The sequence below is a fragment of the Notamacropus eugenii genome, chromosome 1 (assembly GCF_028372415.1).
Source record: "Notamacropus eugenii isolate mMacEug1 chromosome 1, mMacEug1.pri_v2, whole genome shotgun sequence".
NCBI classification, from domain to species: domain Eukaryota; kingdom Metazoa; phylum Chordata; class Mammalia; order Diprotodontia; family Macropodidae; genus Notamacropus; species Notamacropus eugenii.
In genome coordinates, this window is record NC_092872.1 from 186,154,846 (window position 1) to 186,179,944 (window position 25,099).

At 39.4% G+C, this 25,099-nt stretch overlaps 1 protein-coding gene and 1 pseudogene across 4 annotated transcripts in view; one reads left to right on the forward strand and one right to left on the reverse strand.

Moving 5' to 3' along the window:
- SORCS1 (sortilin related VPS10 domain containing receptor 1) overlaps window positions 1-25,099 on the reverse strand; it is a 750,254-nt gene that overhangs the window by 467,785 nt on the left and 257,370 nt on the right. For all 4 annotated transcript variants that reach the window (XM_072621765.1, XM_072621775.1, XM_072621754.1 and 1 more), the window contains exon 2: window positions 22,079-22,146. In XM_072621765.1, coding sequence (XP_072477866.1) covers window positions 22,079-22,146 — 68 coding nt within the window. The remainder of the gene's footprint in view (window positions 1-22,078; window positions 22,147-25,099) is intronic.
- LOC140512595 (proline-rich protein PRCC pseudogene) lies at window positions 16,692-19,205 on the forward strand (annotated as a pseudogene).

The following is a 25,099-nucleotide window of genomic DNA, read 5'->3' on the forward strand; positions in this document are numbered from 1 at the left end:
TCCCTTATCCTTGGATGCTGAGGATTACAAAAACTCCAATCTGTGGATTCCCAGACATAGCACTGCTCATAATTCTCTCTCATTTAACTTCTAATCATTTAAAGGATCATAGATTTAGGGCCAGAAGAGAACTTGAAGGCTACTTTGTTCAGCTCTCTCATTTTACTGATGCAGAAACTGAGGCCCAGAGAGGCTAAATGAAATTGATTTCAGAGAGGTTCGTTGAGTTCACCTATATGGAACAAAACTATCCCCTCCTGCTGTTACAGTGTGGGGAATAAGAACAAAGGAATAGGAATTCAAACAAATCAGTCACCACATTAGCACTTTGCTAATTCCCATGAGCAGCCAGTGGGGAAATAAGATAGGCGAACATGATGGGGATACTTTTATACTTTTTCTCACACATCTCCTAGCACTGACTGAAGCTGAAAGTCAGAAAAGGCAACTTATCAATGCTTTCTCCTAATATAAGATGTGGGGGAGGTTAGATTACATAATTTATAAATCCATTCCAGCTCTAGTAGCCTATAGTTTTTATAAGAATCTACATGTAGTGATTTGGATCAATATTTATTATTTCTTTTTTCTAAAATGACAGTATATTAGACCATGTTCTGCCATCTTTATACATTACCTTCTGTTAGTCTTCATTTACCTTTAATGAGATCAGATGGGGACATCAGAGAAAAATGAAATCCATAGATAGCCCTGGACCTCATTAGAGCCAATCATTGTCAGCTTTCTCACCCAGCAAACCTTTCACCAGAGCAGCTTTCATAAGTAACAAAAAAAGGACACAATTGACTTTCTCATGTGTCTCATCCCTGCCTTCCTTTTGGGTAATGTACTGTTAAATGTCCTAAAGGGAGGGGCTAGGAAAAGAATAGAGGAAAATTAAAGGCCAAGATGGCACCATGAATAGATTAAGGAATAATCACACATCCAAGGGAATATTTCTGAAGGACAGTGAATCTTTTTTTTTTTTATTTTGTAATGTTTAACAATCACTGCCATACAATTGCGATTTTATCCCTCCCCACCTACTCCCCACTACCCCCCTCCCTCCCCACGACTGCATACAATTCTGTATAGATTCTACATATACTTTCCTATTGAGTATATTTTCACTATAGTCATGCTACGTAGTCAGACTAAGATAAATGAAAGAAACCGTATAACAAATCAGAACATGATACACAAACACATACACATACACAAACATGATCTGCTACAATATGTGAGTGACTTCCATATTTCTCTCTCTGAGTGTGGCAGACATTTTGCCTTGAGATCCTCCATTGGGATTTTTTTTTTTTTTTTTTGGTAAGAAGTTCTTGTGTTATTACAAAAATCTAGGTCTACCAGAAAAAACTCTCACACACTGTGGTTGTTGCTGTGCATAAAGTTCTCCTGGTTCTGCTCCTTTCACTCAGCATCAGGTCATATAAGTCCTTCCAGGCCTCTCTGAAGTCTTCTTGTTCATCATTTCTTATGGCACAATAGTACTCCATTACATTCATATACCATAATTTATTCAGCCATTCCCCAATTGATGGACATCCCCTTGACTTCCAGTTTTTGGCAACTACATAGAGTGCTGCTATAAATATTTTTGTACATGTGGATGTGGGACCCTTTCCCATTTTTGTGATCTCTTGGGGATATAGTTCTAGTAGCGATATTGCTGGGTCAAAGGGTATGCACATTTTTGTAACCCTTTGGGCATAGTTCCAAATTGCTCTCCAGAATGGTTGGATGCGCTCGCAGCTCCATCAACAATGAATTAGTGTTCCAACTTTCCCACATCCTCTCCAGCATTTATCATTTTCTTGTTCTGTCATGTTTGCCAATCTTATAGGTGTGATGTGGTACCTCAAAGTTGTTTTGATTTGCATCTCTCTAACCAATAGTGATTTAGAGCATTTTTTCATATGATTATAGATAGCTTTAATTTCTTCCTCTGAAAATTGCCTGTTCATATCCTTTGACCATTTATCAATTGGGGAATGACTTATATGATTATACATTTGGATCAGTTCTCTATAAATTCTAGAAATGAGGCCTTTATCCCCGAGCTTAGCTGTAAAAATTCTTTCCCAATTTACTACATCCCTCTGGATTTTGGTTGCATTGGGTTTGGTTGTGCAAAAACTTCTCAGTTTAATGTAATCAAAGTTATCCATTTTGCATTTCATAATGCATTCTATCTCTCCTTTAGTAAAGAATTCTTCCCTTCTCCATAGATCTGATAAATACACTATTCCTTGCTTCTCCAGTTTATTCATGGTATCAATCTTTATACCTAAATCATGTACCCATTTGGACTTTATTCTTGTGTACGGTGTCAGGTATGGGTCTATGCCTAATTTCCGCCACACTGTTATCCAGTTTTCCCAGCAATTTTTGTCAAACAATGAGTTCTTATCCCAGAAGCTGGGGTCCTTGGGTTTATCAAACAGAAGGTTGCTATATTCCTTGCCTACTGCATCTTGAGTGCCAAGTCTATTCCACTTGTCTACCTCTCTGTTTCTTAGCCAATACCAAGTGGTTTTGATAATTGCTGCTTTATAGTACAGTTTGAGGTCTGGTAGTGCTAGGCCACCTTCCCAAGCATTTCTTTTCATTAGTCCCTTTGATATTCTGGACCTTTTGTTTTTCCAAATGAATTTTGATATTATTTTGTCCAGCTCTAGAAAGTAATTGTCTGATAGTTTAATTGGTATGGCACTAAATAAGTATATGAATTTGGGTAGAATTGTCATTTTTATTATATTAGCACGGCCTACCCATGAGCAACTAATGTTTTTCCACTTACTTAAATCTGACTTCATTTGTACAAAAAGTGTCTGGTAATTGTGTTCATATAATCCCTGGGTTTGTTTTGGCAGGTAGACTCCTAAGTATTTTATACTGTCTACCCTAACTTTAAATGGGATTTCTCTTTCTATCTCTTGCTGTTGGACTTTGTTGCTAATATATAGGAATGCAGAAGATTTGTGTGGGTTTATTTTGTACCCTGCAACTTTGCCAAAGTTGTTTATTAATTCTAGTAATTTTTTCCTTGAATCTCTGGGATTCTCTAGGTAAATCATCATATCATCTGCAAAGAGTGATAACTTAGTTTCTTCTTTGGCTATTTTAATTCCTTGGATATCTTTATCTTGTCTAATTGCTACAGCTAACATTTCTAGTACCATATTAAATAATAGTGGTGATAATGGACAACCTTGTTTCACCCCTGATCTTATTGGGAATGCATCTAGCTTATCCCCATTGCATATAATGCTTGCTGAAGGTTTTAGATAGATACTGGACAGTGAATCTTAAAGAGTTTATCCAATTCAATTCAACAACAAGAAAAAAATGATTAAGTAATTATTCTGTGCCAGATACTGTGCCTGGCACTGGGGCTGGAAATAGAGGGAGAAAATATATTCCCTATTTCTGGAGGTAAACAACAGGCTCAAAAATAATAAAATGTTTAGAAAATGAATGTATCTTTTAGGGGGGAGAACTAACAATCGAGGAGATCTGCAAAGCTCTCATAGAAGATGGGGCTTGAGCTGAGCTTTGGATTTCAAGAGATGGAATTGTATACTTTATAAATTTTACCTCTCTAACCTTTCCCGTTCAAATATGGAAACTACCAGCAGGGTCTAAATACTACTATTCTACTTTCAATGGGAAGTTTTTGTTTCCCAGTTAACCACACTTGACTATCTCTACAACGAATCAATCAGTAAGCATTAATCAAACTCCTAGTATGTGCCAGATACAGTAATAGATGTTAAGTGGGATACAAAGAAAGGCAAAAAAACAGTCCCTGCTCCCTGCATGGAAGTCAGTCAGTAAAAATCCAGAGTAAGGTGGGGTATCATGTGAGAGGAATGAAAAGAAGGCAAGAAATATTAAATCATAGAGTAGGCGAAGGGGAAGAAAATATAAGAAGACTGGAAAGATAGGGAGAGGGCAATGCTGTGGGAAAAAAACAAACTTAAAAGTCATACAGATTTCATATTTAATCATGGAGGTAATAGGGAGCCACTGGAGTTCATTGAGAAGGAGAGGAATTTGGGGAAATCACTTTATCTGCTGAATGGAGGATAGATTGAAAGGGGAAAAGACTTGAGGCAGGGAGATTAATCAGAAAGCAATTGTGATAGTCCAGATACTGCAGATAGTAGGGTGCTGGGAGAGAACTCTGTGAGAGGTTTGAAGAAGGACAAAGAGTTCTAGAATAACCACTGTGGTGAGTGGGAGAGTAAATTGACTGGGGAGATATAAAAGGATTTCTATGCTGTAGTGAAAGCTCAATTGAGATTATGTAGCACAGCACATAATTTTAGTTGAAGAAAATAGTTAGATTTTATGGTTTTCCTCCAACTCCACTTAGGGTACCTATTTACTTTGGGTAAGTTGGCTTGCTTCCCCTTTCTGTAAATAGTACTCGGTGGGGATAGCTGTCCATTTTTACACAGGAGTTGCTACCCATGGTCAATGGTTATGAAATCTAGGACAGAAGAAGGGATAGTATTCTGGGACGTGTGATTATTCCATTGGCTCTTGGACTAAATTGCCCATAGATGACAATCGGTGCTTGGTATTGGAGGTGGCAAGGATGGTAGGTTATTTCTCTGAAGGGGTCTCCATGATAACTGTGGGGAAAAGGCTGAAAGCAGGACTAGTGGGCTGAGGGTGAGGTATTTCTGTTATTTTCAGAGTTCCTGAGCTCAGGGTCCTGGGTTATCTCCACTATGGTCTGAAGGGAGGTGCTAATCCAGATGATGGTGGTGGCTTGACTAATTTAGAACATAATATCTTCTTTCTCTCCCTCTGAACTGCATGTTGCTAAGCTGGCTTCAATGCCCAGCTGATGGGCAGTTTGATAGTTGGAAAGAATGGATGGCTCCTTTTCTACAGGGGTTGCTCACCTTGATGATGGTAAAGTTGGAAGCAGAGCTGGTGGTCTGGAGATGCTGCTGTTTCTGGGGATCTTGGGCTCAGGGTTCTGTTCTATTTTCATTATGGTCTAAGGGGTGGTGGTGTTAGAGATGATGTTGATGGTTTACTGTTGGTTTTATAGAATTCTATCATTTTAAACAGAGCTCAAACCTCCTTCTCTGTATAAATGACTGTTCATCAGTCTTTTTTCCCAGTTCCCCTCTCAAATGATAAAATAACTAAATCAAAAGCAGTTCTAACTATTCATTGTTTTATAGCTAAGGTAAACTGGCTTTGAAATACTAATTCAAATAGCAAATAAGAAAATTTGATGAAAAAAACTCCACCTTTGAATTAGATATCCATCCTGTTGCTATCAGATAGACAGTGCCTTTAGAAAAGACAATCATCATTTTCCTGAATTTTGATCAGGGGAAAGTGCAGAGAAGCCCCACACTATAAACTTCTTTATCAGCCAAAGTCACCAGCTGCCATGATAAAGCCTCATTTTGCTCAGTACCAATGGCAGTTGACTGCCTCTCTTCACTCCCTTTCTCCTGTTTCTCTCTTTCACGAACAGAATTTCATCCCAACCTTGTATCTCTGCACACTGCCCACAAGAGTCTATCAGAATCTCTAAGCTTGGAAAGAATTCTGTTGTTTGAGATACATTTCACAGAAAGTCATGCAACTAGACTGAGAACTTCATTTCTGACTAGAGAGAAATCAGACTGTCCCAAAACTATGCTAGAAAAATAAATAAAGAGGAAGATAATGAAGAAAGTTGTGAGCAGATGGTTGGTGGGGGGAGGCAGAAGTGTTTAAGCAAAGTTGTTCAGGAAATTGAAAAATCATTGAAGGCATCTCATGAGATCATGAAATCATCTAATTCTCTGCCCTCATGGTGAAGAACAAGTCGTCCAGTCTGGTATAAATGAGTTTCCAGGGTAAGGATTCACATACAGCCAAAATGAATAAGGCGATTTAGTCTTCCCCAAAATCAAGGAGGTGAGTCAGACTCTAAAATCTCCTGATGTTGAGAGTGAGTGGGTGAGGTAATGCTGGGAGCAGACTAATTAATTTCACATATAAAAGAAAGAACAACTTCTTCTATATCTCCAGCATCTTAGTTCAACATGTACTTTGGATAAATGAACCTGTCTCTACACATAGGCACTATAGACACTTTTCAGAACCAAAAAAAAGAAACACCACAGGTCTAGAGATGGCAGATTGTTCTAGATGACTTTGGTTCCCAATCTCAGGTCTAGACTTCAATTATGGTCACCAAAGGTCTACAGAAGGATCTGTACAAAGGATATTATATAAAAGCTCCAAGTAGAAATTGAGTACATCTGTACTTACCACAGTCAGGGATAAAATAGAAACTTAATCTTGGAAAAAGTTTGATAGTTTCCAGTCACCATCACTGTGATATTTTCTGTGATATCTTCTCTCCTTGCCTCTCCACTCCTCAGGCTTTCAGGTCATAGACACCAAGACATATGGAGCAGGCACAGTGGCAAATGAGAAACCCAGGGAGGTAGGAGCATTACCTCTGGTTCCCCAATCCCACTTATGATGCTGTCCAGTGCTGAAGACTTCTTAAAGAACTCATGATAGTCAAATAAGCAGTTGCATGAGTAGTATAAAGAGAACATATCTCTGCAGTTTTAGAAAAGAGAAAATTACTAGGTGCCATGGCAACCTGGTGCTCAAATTTTATCTAGCCTTGACTTAACAAAACCTTCTCTGATTAACTCCACCAGGCTCCTCTGACTAAGTACGTCACACTGCATGCCAGCATTAGCTATACTAATATAGTGTTTTATGTTGTATTCTTTTAGTTTGTGTTAATTGGACCACCATACTGGCACATGTCTCTTCCCAAAGGAAATCTCAACTTGTGGTAATTAGTCCAATTCTCTGATATTTAGATCACAGGTCAGAATGTAATATGGTTCCATAGGGACTTTCTGAGGCTTTAACTTCAATGGAATATAGGTTCCTTTAGGACGAGGGCTTAATAAGTTTGTCTGTGTACTCCAGAGCTTGCTTGGCACATTGACACAGAATAGGCACTTAGTAGATGCTTGCTGATGAACTGATTATGCAGATGTGGGAAAATATAACTGCCCTTAGAAAAGTGGCTTGTGGAAAGGCTTCCTTTTGTGATAAAGTGGAAAGAGAACTGAATTTGAAGCTAAAAATCTGGGTTCATATCCTGATTTTGTCATTTGCTACCTGTGTAAGATTAAAGGACTTAGGCAAGTCTCTTAATCTCTCTGGTCCTCAGTTTCCTCAAACATAAACCAAAAGAATTGGACTAGTTGATTTGAATAGTTCTTTCATGCTCCAAGTCTATGATTCTGTATGATATATACCCTCTATGGGAACATGGATAAGTGAATGAAAAAGCATTTTAGCACCTACTGTGGTTCAATTATTTTACAAGTATTTATTAAGTACCCACGGTATGCCAGACTCTGCTAGAAAATGCAGATATAAGACTGAGTTCATATTTTAATAGGGAAATACAAAGTATATGGATGTATATAGGTACTCATATATACACATATACAAAAATACATACACATATATGTTATATATGTGTACACACAGATACATACATAGATATATGTGTATATGCATATAGATAGAGGCAAATATTAGAGGCAGCTAAGTGGAGCAATAGAGTAATGGCCCAGGACTCAGGAGCTGGACTTCAAATTCAACCTTTAACCTCATTAGCCTCAGTTTCCTCAACCATAAAATAGGGATAATAGCACCTAGCTCCAAAGGTTGTTGTAAGGATTAAATGAAATGCTATTTGTAAAGTGCTTAGCCTAGCGCCTGGCACAAGGTTTGTGGTTATTGAGTCTTTCCAGCCATGACCCCATATTGAAGACTTTCTTGGCAAAGATACTGGAGTGCTTTACCATTTCATTCTCCCGCTCATTTTACAGATGAAGAGCTGAGGCAAACAGGATTAAGTGACTTGCCCAGGGTCGCATAGCTAGCAAGTGTCTGAAGTGGGATTTGAACTCAGATCCTCCCAACTCTACAAGCAGTGCTCCCTTCACTGCACCACCTGGCAGCCCCCTGCACATTGCAGGCACTTAATAAATGATTGTTTCCTTCTTGCTCTCTCTGTAGGGGAGTAGTGACCAGGGAAATCAGACTCGGTTTGGGATGTCAGAGGGATTATGAATTAATCCATAGGGCAATTGATTGTGACACTCTTTCTAGTAGCAACGGTAGAAATAATTAGATTACTGTTTCAAGAGGAAAAGTTCAGAATTGGGCATTATGAGAAAGGGAGACTATAATACTTGAATAGTTCTTGATACTAGAATCAGTTTTATGCTAATTAGCAATGATAGCTAAGCACCTTATACTTGTATTCTAGAGTACAGAATATTTCACTTTCATGGTCTCATTTGATAAGGAAACACCAGACACTAAATTTTACCTCTTAACATTGTCTTGGTTTCATTTTCATAGGTTGTAGCGCACTCCTTGCTATTCTGTTATGCTGATTAAAAAGGAGTCTGTGTAGATGGGGTAGAGTTCTAGTCGAGACCCTCTGGGTAATTTCGGCAAGGTATATAACCTTGTTGGGGAAGATGCAGAGCAAGTTCTTAGTAAGTACTGTCCTGATGGTTATATAAAAAATAATTAGTCAAAATGGAAGTTCTTTTCCAGAGGTTCTTGAAAATATTGCCCTGGGCCTCTAGGAACAGGCCTGAAGTCTCTGACTTGATGCTCTAGGCTTCTCAATGCTGGAAAATACCCTACTTTTGATTGGTATGATGGAAAATGACACATTTGAACTTCAGAGATCAACGTTTGAATCTTGACTACCCAGAAGGATTTCAAGGCAAAGGACTGGATTCAGATCACTTCTCTACCACTTGCTACCTGTATGATGTTCAACTAGACAGCCATATAAGTGGATGAGCAGCCTCAGTTCCATCATCTACAAAATTAGGGAGTTTAGCCATCTTTCCAGAGGACTGACGATTATTACTCACCTCTTGACAGAGACATGATGTACTTACGATGTAGAATGAGAACTAATTTTTTTTTTCCACACAGTATACATAAGAATTTGTTTTGCTGGATTGAAAATTTGTTAAAATAGTTTTGTTTTTCATTTTATTTTTTTCCTAAGGTAGGGGCAGAGACAAGTAAAGATGAGGAGAAAAAAAAGAAGGAAGAAGAAAAGTTATTGTGGAATCTTTTTTTTTAATGGTGGGACAAGACTGGAAAGAGGGCCAGACAAGTCAAAGAGCTCTGAAAGCTACAGGTTGTACTTATTATATACTTAAAAAGAAAAATAAACTATATATAATAGTAACCTGCACAATCCTCTTTTTTCTGTTTTATGATATGTAAGTAAAGGCCTGTTCTATTCAATGTTTAAGTTCAGAATAAAAATAAAACCTAATTTAAAAAAAGCTAAGAGGTTGGAGAAGATTACCTCTAAGACCTCTTCCTCTAAATCAGGATGATCCTAAGTCGCTGAACTCAAAAATAAGAATAATAAGACTTTAACTCTCTTCCTCTGAGGTTTTCTGGGGAAAAGGTCTCTGTTAACTTTAACCTATCATATAATTGTGAACTGTTTTATTCATTATTATTACCACTATTGTACCCAGGAATGCCAGTAGATACAATGAAGTATATTTCAGAAGTAGCTAGGAGGCACAGTTGATAAGAATTCTGAAGACCTGAGTTCAAATTCAGCTCCAGACATTTCCTTTGTGATCACAAGCAAGTCACTTAACTTCCTTAGCCTCAGTTTCCTTAACCATAAAAATGTGGCAAATCAACTCAAACTGGTTGCTGATTAGAAGGAACTCTGCTATATCCTGGAAGAAATAAGTGATAAAGATGTAAACCACGTCTCCCCCTCCCCCCTCCCTTCAGGGAGCTTACAAGTTACAGGCATAATGGTGTATTCCTTATGGAATGGTGTGAAAGAAAAAAAATATTTACAGTATATAAAACCCCCCACTCCATGTTTTTGGGTATGTTTTCCCAGGGAAAACATTCTTGTCTAAAGCATATCTATTTTTAGAGTTTACTGAATACTGAGTTTTTATTGCAATGTCCTTGGAAGCATGTACAAACTCCCCTTTCTCTCCTGTACCCCTCTTCTTTCCTCACCTCTGCATATCTCTGCAGCAGGAAAGAAGAGGCAGAGAGAGTGAAGGTGGAATCACCTATGGGACTGTCAAGCTAAGGTGTGAATTCTGCTATATACATGTAAGTCAGCTTCCCTCTGTCAGAGACAGAATAAACATCTGGCTACTGTCTAGGGAGCAGAGAGAATGTTACTGGACCACCACAGAGTGTTCTACCTACAACAGGATCTCAAAGCTCTTTATGGTAATGAAACCCTTGAGAGAAAAATCTGGATCATTATCCTATTCAGAAATACACAAAGATAAGCAAATGACCTTCCCAAGGTTGTTTAGCAAGACCCAAATTAGACAAGAAAAAATGTAAACCTGACTTCTATTCTCCCTATTATAGCATGCCACATTCTTCCAAAAGGGTCCTTTTGGAGACTGAGGGGAAGGAGTGAAGGCACATGCATTTGGGGGAGTCCTAATAGAGACCTTATTTACCTGGCAATGAAAATAGCATTAAATTCTAAGAGAGAGTAACATCTGTTCAGGCAGGACGCAGTGGCAGCGTGTGTCCCTTTAAGACAGTACAATTCCAATCCCCTTAAAGAATTGCCCAGGGCTTTCTCACCAGCTAAGCATATCTCGGCAGAGTTCTGATTACCCTGGTACAGCCCAGAAAGAGGAAAGAAAAGGAAGATGAATATATTTCTTCTCAGAGATAGTGTATTTGGATTTTGACATTTTATTTATCTCAGCCTTTAAGCTTATCTCGCTTCAATATAGTCAAACTACCATTTTCTACCAAGTCTCAAAGCTTAATCCACTTTGTGATGAGGAAGTTATCTCTGAGTGCAAGGGGTAAAAAAGCCCAGCTAATTGGTCTATGTCAGATTATCTCTATTTTCTCCTCCATTTTTTTTCCTGGTCTGAATCCCAAATGACTATACAAACAAAACAATGTCAACCACATGCTCTTAGATGAAGGCCTAATCAATGTCAGACTCCATGCTAGAAGGAAGCTGATTAATTCAATAGGTGACATTTTGATGTGTCATCCAGAGCTTGATGATCCATGGAGGCTTAAAGCCTAATAGGACATCCATACTGCCAATTGCCTGTAACCTTCTCTCAAATTTCACAGTCTGTCCAAGGATCTCATATGCCCAGGTCAACAGTTAACTGGTTTTTGTTAGATGAGTCTAGTGAGTTAATGGAAAATTCCTGTGTGCTGCCTCAGTCCAAAAAAATTGTTCAAGTAAATGCACAATTATTAAGTGCTTACTGTATGTATAACACTATACTGGGCACCAGGGGACACAAAGAATTTAGATAAAATTCATTCTCAGCCCTTGTGGAGACTAGTAGACCCCTGTGACATCTAAACAAATAACTAAGACAAATAATGCCTAAGTGCAAAAGAAAGGTGAAAGCAAAAAGCGAGGTGAGATTGAAGAGGGGAAAGATCATTATAAATTGTGGTGATCCAGGAGTTCTGCTTGGAAGATGTGGAATGTGGGTTCAACATCAAATCTGTTTAAAATCAAAAACAACAATTTATTTGGCACCTAATATGTATAATATTTTATTCTGGGCAATGAAAATAGAATGAAAAATCAACACAGTTTTTGTTCTCAAGGAGCTTAAATTCTACCAGGGACAATATCACACCTAAGAAAAGCAAATGCAAATTATATGCAAAACCACTAAAAGTAATTTCAAGAGAAAGACATTGCTAATCAATGGGTATCAAGAATATCTTGGATAGAAGACAGCAGTTGATCTATACTTTGAGGAAATTTATGTTTTCTAGGAGTTGGAAGGCAAAGAAAAGAGTACATTCTAGGTATGGGATACAGGCTGTGAAAAGGCATGATGGTGGGAGATGTGTGTTATGCACAGGAAATACAAGAAGGCCAGTTTAATTAGAATAGAAAATTGGTAAAGGGAACAAGTATGAAAAGGGAGGTGGAAATCAGAGTACAAATGGCAGTAAATGCCATACCGACTAGAAGAAATAGGGAGCCACTGAAGATTCTATAATGGTAGCTTTAGTTTTAAAGAAGAGGTAAAAATTCAAAAGATAAAGACTACAAATGCCACAATTACTTATACCTTACCATCTTCTAGCTCATGAAGCATAGGTAGCATGGCAAAACAATGTGCCCTCTTGTCCAAAATCTAGTTGAAACTACAGATGTGGAAAACATTGAAAGGGCAGCTTTTTGTTGTGGACAGGCAAAGGTTTCTTAAGTGAAAACTAGTCATGTATGTGATAAAGGCCTCATTTCTAAAATATATAGAGAACTGAGTAAAATTTACAAGAATGCAAGTCATTCCCCAATTGATAAATGGTCAAAGGATATGAACAGGCAGTTTTCAGAGGAAGAAATTAAAGCTATCTATAGTCATATGAAAAAATGCTCTAAATCACTATTGATTAGAAGGATGCCAATCAAAACAACTCTGAGGTACCACATCACACCTATCAGATTGTCTAACATGACAAAACAGGAAGATGATAAATGTTGGAGAAGATGTGGGAGAGCTGGAACACTAATTCATTGTTGCTGGAACTGTGAGCTGATCCAACCATTCTGGAGAGCAATTTGAATGTAAATATATATGTTTTCATATGTATGTGCATATATATATGTTTACATATATATGTAAATAAATATGCACTCAGCTATGGCTACAAAAATTTACCCTTTGACCCAGCAATATCATTTCTAGGGCTATATCCCAAAGAGGTCATAAAAATTGGCAAAGTTTTCACACATATAAAAATATTTATAGCAGCTCTCTTTGTAGTGGCCAACAACTGGAAATCAGGGGGATGCACATCAGTTGGGGAAAGGCTGAACAAATTGTGGTATGTGGATGTAATGGAATACTATTGTGCTATGAGAAACGATGAACAGGTGGACTTCAGAAAAACCTGGAAAGGCTTATATGAACTGATGCTGAGTGAAATGAGCAGAACCAGGAGAGCATTACACACAGTAATAGCCACAGTGTGTGAAGAGTGCTTCTGATAGACTTAGACCTTCACAGAAATGTAAGGACTTAAAATATTCCCAAAGGACTCGAGGCAAAATGCCATTCACATCCAGAGAAAGAACTATGGCATTGGAATGCAGAATGACGCAGACTATTTTCTCTTCTATTATGTTTTGTTTTGATTTGGTTTTCCTCATGGTTTCTCCCATTCATTTTAATTCTTCTCTATGTGTTTTAATAAGAATGCATGTATAGAACTCAGGTAAGATTGCATGACATCTCAGGGAGGGAAGGGAAAGGGAGTGGGAGAAAATTTAAAACTTAAGGAAAATTTAAAACTTAAGGATTGTTGAAAACTGAAAACAAATAAATTAATTAAAATTAAAAAAAAAAAAAAGAAAAGTAGTCAGACTCTTAAAAGGAGGTTTTCCTAAAATGGAACCAATGGATATCTTATCTCAAAAAGAACTCAGAAAGCAGAGATACAATTTTCTCTGATCCTTAGAAAGGAAGGAGAGTGGTACCAATGACCAGTCGAGAATAGAGATGCTAGCAATGTCAGACTCTCCATCATGTGCCATAAGTGGACCAGGAGTGGGAAGGATGCTAGGAAGAAATACAGAGGATATTAACTCTTTTTGAAGGCAGCAAAAGTGCTTTCTTCCTATATCTGGCCTTCTGTCATGATAAATTACAACTCAGAATCTTTCCTCTTGCAATGAATATAACACTCTTTCTGAGTTTTACTACTGCTAGGCTACATATTTCAAATAGTGAGGTATAAAGGACAGGACTAAGGATTCCACTCAGATAATGGCAAGCTTCAGGAGTCTTGGAAAGCCTTTTAATCACTCTTCAATCTCCTCATTGGGAAAATGTGGATAATAATAACATCTACCTCACAGGGTTAGTCAGTTCACTAGCACTTATTATGTACCTATTATATGCCAAGAACTGTATTGTGTTGGCATTTCTTATAGCACAATAGTATGAAAGGCAAAACTAAACCAAATGAAGCAAAACAATTCAGTCCCTGCTTTCAAGCAACTTACCATCTAATGGAGAAGACAACTTTTGAACAACTATGTAGAAAGAATGTGTATATGCGTGTGTGTGTGTGTGTGTGTGTGTGTGTGTGTGTGTGCTTGGATCTGTATATGCATGCATAGAAACATTTACATATATGTATGAAAAAATATATGTATTTACATATATTTGGCAATTGTCTCAGAGAGAAGGTACTAAGATTGAGGATTGATGTTGGGATGAAATGAGATAATATAGAGTATAATTTATAATATAGATAATAATATATCCCATATATTATAGATAATATAGAGTATAGTGTTACAGCAAAGTTACTCTGATAAGGGTTTTATTTCTCACATATATAGAGAAATGAGCAAAATTTTTAAGAGCTATTCTCCAAATGATAAATGGTTAAAGGATATGAACAGGCTGTTTTCAAAAGAAGACATCAAACTATCAATAACAATATTGAAAAAAATGTTCTAAATCACTAATAATTAAGAGAAATTCAAATTAAAACAGTCTTGAGGTATGACCCCACACTCATCAGATTGGTTAAAATGACAGAAAAGGAAAATGATAAATACTAGAGGGGATGTGGAAAAATAGGGAAACTAATACACTACTGGTGCACTTGTAAACTGGTCCAACTATTCTAGAGAATAATTTGGACCTATGCCCAAAGGGCTATAAAATCGTGTATACTTTTTGATCTGGCAATACCATTACTAATTCTGTACGCCAAAGATATCTAAGAAAAAAGAAAATTGCTCATATGTATAATAATATTTATAGCAGCTCTTTTTTCTGGTGTCAAAGAATTGGAATGTGAAGGGATGCCCACCAATTGGAGAATGACGGAACAAGTTATGGTATATGGTTGTGATGGAATACTATTGTGCTATAAGAAATGATGGGGATGGTATGGTTTCAGAAAAAACTTGGAAAGATCTATATGAGATGATGCAAAGTGAAGTGAACAAAGTTAGGAGAACACTGGACACAGCAGCAGTGACATTATAATGATGATAGATTGTAAAAGACTTAGCTATTCTAATAGATACAATGATCCAAGACAATCCTAAAGGATTCATGATGAAAAATGGTATCACCTTCCAGAGGGAAAACTGATGAACTCTAAGTAGAGATTGAAGCTTTTTGTTTCCACTTTCTTTTTCTCACTTTTTTTTCTCTTACATGAACAATGTGGAAATATGTTTTGCATGACCTCATTCGTATAATAGAGGTCATATTTCTTGCCTTCTTAATGGGTGGTGGAAGGGATGGGTGGAGGGAGGGATACAATTTGGACGTGGAAATAAAGAAATAAAATAAAGGTACCCTGGGGGAAGGAAACTTCATAATGATATACAAATGTGAATTATCACAACTCTCTTGGTTACTCCTTTTCATTCTTGGGTTCAGTACATGGAACAGTAAGTCCATATGATCTCATGTCAAGAAAATCAAACAATGCCTTAGGAGAAATAATTATTTATAATCTGCTTCAATTCTCTTTGTAGAGAAGCTTATCTGTTTATTCTTACAGTAATTAATAAAACATTGTTATTAACTTAAGTCATTTCTGATAGATTGAGTTGTTTATATTGAGTTAGAAATTCCATTAAAAAATATATATATACACGTTCTTTTGTTTGCATGTGTGTGCTGTCACTTTAACAACAGCTTTTTGTTTTCCTCAATGATAAATGAAATAGTTAAAAAAATTTATCCTATTAGAATAGGTTGCATCTTTTAAAAAATTCATTAAAAAAAAAAACCCTCTGGCTTTTGAGATGACTTATACTACTTACACTGTTTATTACCATGCTGCAGCACTTTAAAAATACTACTTAAAAGCAAAATAAACTTGGTTTTCATTTTTTTTTAATGTATGTTCTTGCTAAGCACTATCCATCCAGCAAGTCAACTACAAGCAACACTGCTGGACAAATGTTTCAAGTCTCATGAGGCAAATTGAAGCCCAAATCCTTTCTAATAGTAGTATTTGTGATGATAAGGAACAACATGAGCAAAGAAAGAGAAAAGTGAAAAATCTACGGTATATCTGGATAGAAGACGTGAAGGAAAATTATATGAGACAAGGTCAGAAAGACGGAGCTGTGTGAAATTGTGAAGAGCCTTGAATGCCAGACAGAACTTTGAATGCTATTTGGTAGGCAAGAGAGAGCCTGTGGAGCACTGGAGTGCCATGACTCTTTACTGTCTTCATGCTGCTTTTAGAGTTAATGATTTGTACACAGATAATTTTCCTTCACGTCTTCTATCCAAATATACTGTACATTTTTCACCTCAGGAAGATCTCTTAAAAAAGGTTTTTTGCAAACCCAAGGCAGCTAGCAATGAGGCACTGCCTGTTGAAGGGCTGGAGCAGTGGTACAAGAAGCGTCAGATGATAGACCTGGAGAGAGATGGTCTTTCTCACCAATGTCAACCTTTCTACTTGTCCCTTCATCCTGTTTTTTCCTACCTCTTCCAAGAATTTGACTCTTTAAAAACTTTTCTCCCCCTAATTTTCAAAGTTACCAAATTCATTTGATTCTTCTCTAGTGCTTTGTAATGGGACTTAAAAACCTTCCCCACCCATTGCTAGGTGTCAGGCGGGGCTACTGAGGGAGGCTCCATGAGGAGAGGCCTGTTGCCTAGGAAGGTTCACATCTCCTGCTGATGGCGCACTGGGCACTGGGTCCTGAGGGGTTGTTCCCTCCGCCTCGGGGAAAGAGTATATATAGAAGGTTTTAAGTTGAGCCTTAGTTTTTGGAAGAAGGGTCGCGTGCCCGAAGAGACTGAGCAGCTGATTTAAGAAGTCATCCCGGGAGGGACTGGGCGGCCATGAGCGGTGTGGAGCTGCCTGGGACCCGGGAGCCCAAGCTAGGAGGGAGGCCTTGGTTGGGTGGGGACTCAACCGCGGTCGTGGGCTCCCGCCCAGGCCAGGCCTCAGAGAGAGGAGCAGGCGGGTCCTCCCGCCTCGCGTCCCGCCCCCGCCTCGCATCCCGCCCCGCCTCGCGGTGGGGCCCGCTAGGCCTCTGTGCATCCCCGGCCTCGATTAGTCCGCTCCTTCTGGCAAGGGCGCCCCGGCAGCGGGCGGGCAGAGCCATGTCTCTAGTCGCCTACGCCAGCAGCAAAGAGAGCGAGCCAGACGAGACGGAGCCAGAGGAGGAGGCGGCCGCCTCGGCTCCGACCGCTGGACCCAGCCTGGGGGGCCTCTTCGCCTTCCTCCCTCCGCCCAAGGGTCCTACCTTGCTGCCCCCACCCGCCTAGCGCTGCCCTCAGCCTAACCCCCGCCGGCCGAAGACCCCGCCCCCGCTGCCCTTCGGCCTGGGTGGCTTCCCCCCGGAGATGGGGCAGCCGCGGGCTCCAGGCCTTAACCTGCCCCTTCCGATCGGCGGTGCCGGGCTCCCTCCAGGGCTCCCCAAGCCAAAGAAGAGGACTACGGAGCCGGTGCGGATCGCCGCCCCGGGCTGCCCCAGGGAGATCCAGATTCAGAGGAAGATGAACCTACAAAGAAGAAAACTGTTCTTCAGGGATCTGGTGAAGGGACAGGTTTATCAGCTTTGCTTCCCCAACCCAGAAACCTGACCACAGAAGAGACTGACCGATGGCTCCTGCCCTACGCTTTCTCTGGAAAACCCACTGCTGGCTCTGCTGACAGCAAACTCTCCAGACCAAGCCCCAAGACCCAATCTGCTTCTTCTACTTCCTCCTCTGCCCTTCTTGTGGGTGCCATCACCACTACTCCATCACCCTCAGCCATCCAAGCAGCTGCCAAGACTGCTGCCCTACAGGTGACAAAGCAGATCACACCAGAGGAGGATGACAGGGATGAGGAAGTAGCCCCTGAGAACTTCTTCTCCCTTCCAGATAAGGCTGAGCTTCCTGGAGCTGAGCCATACCCTTACCCTGTCCCTGCTGCTTCTGAAGAGCCACCCCCAGGCACAGAGCCAGATCCCACCTTTCAGGACGATGAGGCAAATGCTCCCCTTGAATTCAAGATGGTGGCTGGCTCAAGTGGGGCTCCCTGGGTGCCTAAGCCTGGGGAGGACTACAGCAGTCAGCCCTACAACCAGTTCCCTACATATGGTGACGCTAATGCCCCTGGCCTTTACTATCAGGATTATTACAGTAGTGGCTACTACTCTGAATCGGATCCAGCCTTAGCTCCCCCCCAGGAGATTACCCCAGACGCCTCTTTCATTGATGATGGAACATTTAAGCGGCTTCAGGGCAAGAGGAACCCGGGAAGGGAGGAGATTAATTTTCTGGAGATCAAAGGGGATGACCAGCTCAGTGGAGCCCAGTGGTGGATGACCAAGTCCTTGACAGAAGAAAAAACCATTAAGTCATTCAGCAAGAAGGGTGAGCAGCCAACAGGCCAGCAGAGGCGAAAACACCAAATCACATACCTGATTCACCAGGCTAAGGAGCGAGAGTTGGAGCTGAAGAATACCTGGTCAGAGAACAAGCTCAGTCGTCAGCAAACCCAAGCCAAATATGGATTCTAGGCTTCTGGAACTGATTTCCTCAAGGATCCCATCTTCCCCTTTCCCCAGTACTAGGTGGCCTGGCCTTGTCCTTCCCAGCTAACACCTTTGGGAGCCCAGCAGCTCCAAATTCAGAACCTTTTTCCCTAGGGCCCCAGCCATCACCTCCTTGAGAAGGAACACATTGGATTTCATTTTCTTAACAAAACTTAGAAAATGCAGCTTCCACATCTCTTGGGGCCAACAAAGACTCCCAAGTGACTCTTCCAGGAACAACTGTTGAATTCCAGTTTGGGAACCTGGTTCCCTAACAGGGTGAAATGACTGGTTGAATTCTGGATTTTGTTTTTTTTGTCTTTGTTTTTGTTTTTAAACAAAAACAAAGATGTCTGTTGAAATAAAACATCCATCCTGACAAAAAAAAAAAAAAAAGAAGTCATCCCCCACTTTTGAAAACCCAGATGTTGGTGCTTCTCTCTCTGGTCATGATGTATATATTGCTTATGGTCAGACAGTTGGAAGCCCTGTCTGTTGATCTTGCTTGTATTTTCTCTGTTAGTGTATGTAATTAAAGTAAGATTGTTTACCCCCTCTTAAAGTTACTTTCCTTTTAGAAAAGCAGATCTAAAAACCTGTGCAGTGGATCCTGCTGATACATGCTTACAAACCCATATTTATCCATTTCTAAAGAAAAATCATTAAAACACCTTTAATTTGATCCTACTCTCTTTTCAAGCTATCCTCTATGTCTGCTTCCTTTCAGAAAAAATTGCCTATACTTACTAGCTTCACTCTCTCATATCTCCATTAATTTAATCCCTTTGCAATGTGCCTTCCTCACTACTCAACATAATCTTTTCTGTTCAAGGTCACCAGCAATCTAATTTCTAAATCCTGTAGTCTTTTTTTTCTGTCCTATTTGACCTTTCATCACTACTGACCCTAGATATTCTTTCCTCCCTAGATTTTCAGAATGCTTTTATTTCTATATTTCTTTCTCCTTCTCTAGCCAAAGTATTTTATCATATAGTCAAAGTAATGGTTCATTCCTGAGTAACTCTTTCACAAGACTTGAAGAGACAACGTGGTCCAGAGGAAAGAGTACTGGATTTAGAGTCAGAAAACCTGGGTTCAAATTCACCTTCCATCATTTATTTTGTATATCATGCTAGGCAATTCCCTTGTGACTCAGTTTCCCCATATGTCAGATGAGGTTTGTGTTAACCTCAAAGAACCTCCTCAAAATTTATAATTCTATGACCTTTTTCTCCACTCTCCTCAAGCATAATTATGAACAGAAGTAATTTGAAGGTAAATGGGTCTGCACAGCCTCTCATTATCTGTAGACCCAAAAGTTAAGGGACCACTCTTCAAAGGGACCACTCTTCAAAAGAACCTCACTTGTAGTACAGCCCACACTAATAGTATCATCTTTGGGTTCAGCTACAGAGAACAGGCAACTTTGGGGTTGGTATTCAGGGTAATTTTTTTTCTTTTGTTGCCTTACATATATCTTAAATGAGCACTCTTCCCCAGGTGGGGAAAACTGCCATGATATGCCTTCAGAGGAGAACAGCCTTAATTTGAGGTTTTGGAATGACATAAAGTCCTAACTCCTTCTATAATTCCTTTAGGAGGAAAGAGAATGACTGTTGTAAGAGAATGACATTGAAACAGAACAGCTTATCTTTTCATTTTCCAACATGCTGGCTTCTCTTTATGTGGCCAGGAACATTGATGAAAAAAGGCTGGCTTCTCTTTTCATTTTTATAGTTGTTTGTTTGATGTTTGGTATCCATCAAGGAAGCAGAGTTCAAGTTATGAAAAAATGCTGTGAATTAATGTATTTAAATAATAGTGCTGCTCTCCCATTATTTACCCTACTCACAAAAAGAATGTCAGACCCATTAAAAAGTGGTGGGGGGAAGTTTCTGGATTGCTTCCGTCAGTGCTTTTACAAACCAAAATGAATGCCACAGTACACTAATTAACATGCACAATTTCCTCATGGTAGGGAAGCAAGTTTGCCAGCTACTCTGGTGGAGAAGTTGGCTCTTTGAATTTAACATTCCCAACACCTTCTAACAAGAATAGATGAAATGGACTTCAAGTTCCACATCTGCTCTGCCCAATAACTCCCACATTATATAATAGATGATAGGATTTCAAAATGGAAGAAATCTAGTGCAATCTCTTCATTTGATAAGTGACAGAGCACCCTAGAGCATTATGGCAACATGTTTCAGGTCACACGGGTAGTAAGGAGCAGTCAGAAATCAAAACCAAATTCTCTGACTCTGGAACAACACGTATTTTACTCCACTGAAGCTACTTTGCCTAGGAGGAATCCAACCAGACATAAAGCCAAATTATAATGTGGTTTGCATGCTGCCACTGGAAGCCTTCAGGTGAAGGTTGGATGATTAATTGCTAGCCTTTCCATTGAAGGAAATCATGCTTTAGTTATAGGTAGAATCTCTAGAGTCTCTTGTATTTTTTTTCTTTTAAGTTCTCAGATTCTTTGCTTATAAAGGGAATTGGGTAGTCACTTGAGAAGAAATTTTATCAACCTCTATAAAGAATTTTAACAATTTTTTTATCTAACTTTCTGTGTGTAATTCATTTCAACAAACATTAATTGGGTATTATGTGTACTATGTAAAGCACTTCTGAAAGAGTTCATTGAGACTGTCACATCAGAGTAGGGAAGAAGAGAAAGGAATAGCATTGGCAATATGGTTGAGCCCAATGCAAACTATGAGTTGAGGATGGGATGAGGACAAAGCGGACCTTTGATATCATTGGCATAGAGAACTCCTGGGTGAGGAAGCCCTCTACCCATTCAAGTAAGGCGTGTTCTCTGCATCTTAAAGTCTTAAAGAGTTGCCAGAAGCATTAAAAAGCTGAGTGACTTGCTCAAAGTTTTACATCTAGTATGTGTTAAAAATGGGATCTGAACTCAAGTCTTCCTGGTTATGAGGAAGAGTTTCTAGGTATCAAATCATGCTGTTTGTCTTTGAGTTGAAGAAATGACTTTTTGAAAATAGTTTTGTTTAGGAGACCCAGAAATGTGGGTGAACCTCTCTGTAAGAGTGGTTTAATGGTGCTTGTTTCATCATTGTGGGGACCTCTGGGAAGCATGGAATCATGGAAAATCAAGTGGAAATACTATAGAAGTAAATGTTTATGAAGTAATACCATAGAAGTAAATGATTATGAAGTATGAATCAAGAAAACAACATCATGGCAATGATCTATTCTTCAAACAAATATAGGCTGCAATACTCCCTTATACAAGATATATGACAGCTTGAAATATCTTAAAGAAAGGATGGGAATTCATGGTGAAACTTCTCCAGTGTAACAGAAGAGTGGGGGAGAATCCAATTAAATTCAATAAGAGACATAGCCAGAATGTTCATGTTTAAGTAACTCAGTAATTATTAGCTCACTTTATCTACTTACCTCCAAAGTGAGCTCTCAGTGATGCTCCCTAGGTTATAGTCGTAGAGCTTCGTCAAAATTAGAATCACCTGAAGGCAAAAGAAGAAATCATGGTAAGTCTCAAACAATTACAATCTCATAGAACTGAAATGGCCCATGGGAAGGCTTAGGATTCCTTTAATGGGCGCTTAACATAATTGAATGAATTGTTAAGGCTTTCTGCCTAAACTGACATGGGAAGTGTTGGCTGGGCCATGAGCTGAACTACTCAGACCTTTCCCCCCATTGCACTAAATGGCTACCTAATACTAACATATTTCTTTAATGATAAATGTTAACCCTGAGGGCTCTGCTCTGGTAGCCTGTGAATTATCTCATTAAAGGTCAGGAAAAAAAAATGGTGGCCATTGCTCTATTGAACAGACAACTGTGAATCTTTTTTCCTGGGCTTATATTCATCCACCTCATCACCTGCTTCAAACAAGGATGTAGAAAGTGCTGCTATTTCCTGGGAAAGCATGCTTGGAACTTGCCCTAAAGATGCTAGCAAACTCAATTTCGTTCACTTCATTTTCTTTTTTATTCTCACTGTGCCTGCAACAATATCATTTTAACCATTCTTCTATTCATTTTATAAATAATTATTGTGGGCTTTGCAGTCTGCTATACGGATATAAAGAAACATAAGCCTTAGCTCTTGCCCTCAAGAGGTTTACAGTCTGATTAAAAGATACTGGTTTTTGCCTGTTACCTATGAAATAGAAATTGCTATCACATACAAGCCAGTACCTTGTTCTTGGGGGTATACCATCATCATCATTATTTTCAGAGTAGAATCCACACCAGCATGTTCTAATGGAAAAAATACCAACTCAGAAGTCAGAGAACTTGGATTCCAATCCTGTCTTTTATGCTTACTAACTATTCAGCCTTGGGAAAGTCACCCAAACAATTCCCACTACCTTCAAACATTCAGAATACAATTTTAGCTTTCAGTGGGACTACTGCTTTCTGTGACTATACTCACTACTCAGGGCCAGTGGATATTCCAATTATACTGAGCATTTAAGGGAAATGAGCCCCTCAAAGCCAGGATAATTCAAAGATCTAGCACCAAAGTGACTCCCTTATGCTGTTCACTGTGCCCAAAGTGGACAATGAAAACACAGTGGGCTTACTCATTGCCTTCAGATGTGTTTTGTGGTCCTTACATCCTAAAACATTTGTTTTGTATTTGTAGTGGGGGCCATATCCAAAAGCCCTGTCTGGGTAGGTTAAGCTAATTTTCCTTTGAAATATATTGAACCTACCTGCTCTGTCAAAGGGGAATGTGATTCTAGCCCATTCACATAGGCTCCTAATTGCCTGAGTTAAAAATAAAAACAAACAAACAAACCAGGACATGAGTAGTTTTTTCCTAGCTCAGAATACAGAAGACCAGTAGCAGCATAAACCAGCTATGCTCAGCTGAATCAGCTGTGTCCTAAGTGAAGCTCTTTTTTCTGTGCTAAATGTCTTTCCTTGGATATGGATCTTAAAAAGCCTTTTGTAGACTCTTCAACAGACTATGAGTATATTATGTCATTCCAATTCCAAACATAAGGCATGTGTCCAGCCTTGTTGGCCCAGAACCATCCTGCTCAGCCCTGACAGTCTTGGTCTTCCTCATTCCTAAAGGGATTAAGGTTAAGTGGCTTGGCCTGAGTCACACAGCTAGTAAGTGTCTGAGGCTTACTTAAACTCAGGTCTTCCTGACTCTAGGCCCAGCACTGTATTCACTCAGCCACCTAGCTGTCTCCACCAACCAGCTAACACTCCACAACTCAGTTTACTAAAGGAATGTGTTTGAATGAGCAGGGCAATCTTCAATACTTCTCTCATAGCAGTACACCAAAGTTCTCCATCTATAAAGATTCCCTGAATTAAAAACATTGAAAAAAAAAACCCAGTAGAAACATTTAAAAGACAGCTCTGGGATTCCCTGTCATCCATGAATATTCCAGTGGCCAAGCTAGACTGCTGACTTTTTTTGTTTGTTTCTTTTAAAGTTGTTCCTTTAACAAAATGCAAACATGTATTAGGTGCTGGGCACCCTATCGGGACATCAGATGGTGGGACTGCCATGGGGACATATGCTTAACAGACAGGTTTGCCAATTAAGGCACTCTAGGTGCTAAATTTCAATCATCACCATCCCAGGAACGCTTATCAGCGGCAGCAGGGAGGCTGTTTGTTTGAAGATACAGAATTATGTTGCCTCTCTACCTCAGTACATTTTGCCGAATAGGCCTATAAATCCCCCACTAAGAAAATGGGGGTGTGAACATAAAACATTTCTGGATAGTTGCACTCCTGATACAATATAGCAGTAAACTCAATAATGAAGTTCAGCCTTTCACTCACCATGACCATCCTTCCTCTGAAGTAGGAATTAAGAGAAGCACCAGTGATGAAACTCTTTAACCCAGCATGCAGCTGTATGAAATCACACACATGTACCCTGAGAAATTGTTTACGCAATTCCCAGAGCAATGGAGGTGGGGATGAAGAAGGAGGTAGGAGTTCCTTCCCTTCCTTTCCTTCCTGGGCTAGTAAAGCTCAAATGCCAGTGATATACTCGGGCACTTTATCAATACAACATGAAGAGAGGCATCCTTCATGGCATTTCAAAGCATATCTGTTTGAATCAGTCTATTTAATCTTTCTGTTTTTTGGAATGGTAGCAAGAGAGAGAGGAGAATCACGAATCTTTTGTTATGGTTCCAAATGATTTTTGAAAATTCTCTTTTTTTCTTGCTCCTGTGAATTCCTTGCTGCCTTGCTCTTTAATTGTGTTTCTGCAATTCTAGCCTATAGTTTTGGTTGTTTAACAATCCCATTAACTACTCAGCAGAATTAGAACATGTTAACGAGATCAAGGGCCAAAACTCTTAGCCTGAACGGAGCCAGCAATAGAACAGCCCCACGGCAGTATTGGGGTGTTAATGAAGAAGGAAAGCAAACTCAATCAAAAGTCTTTTTTTGGATTCTGTTATCAAAGCA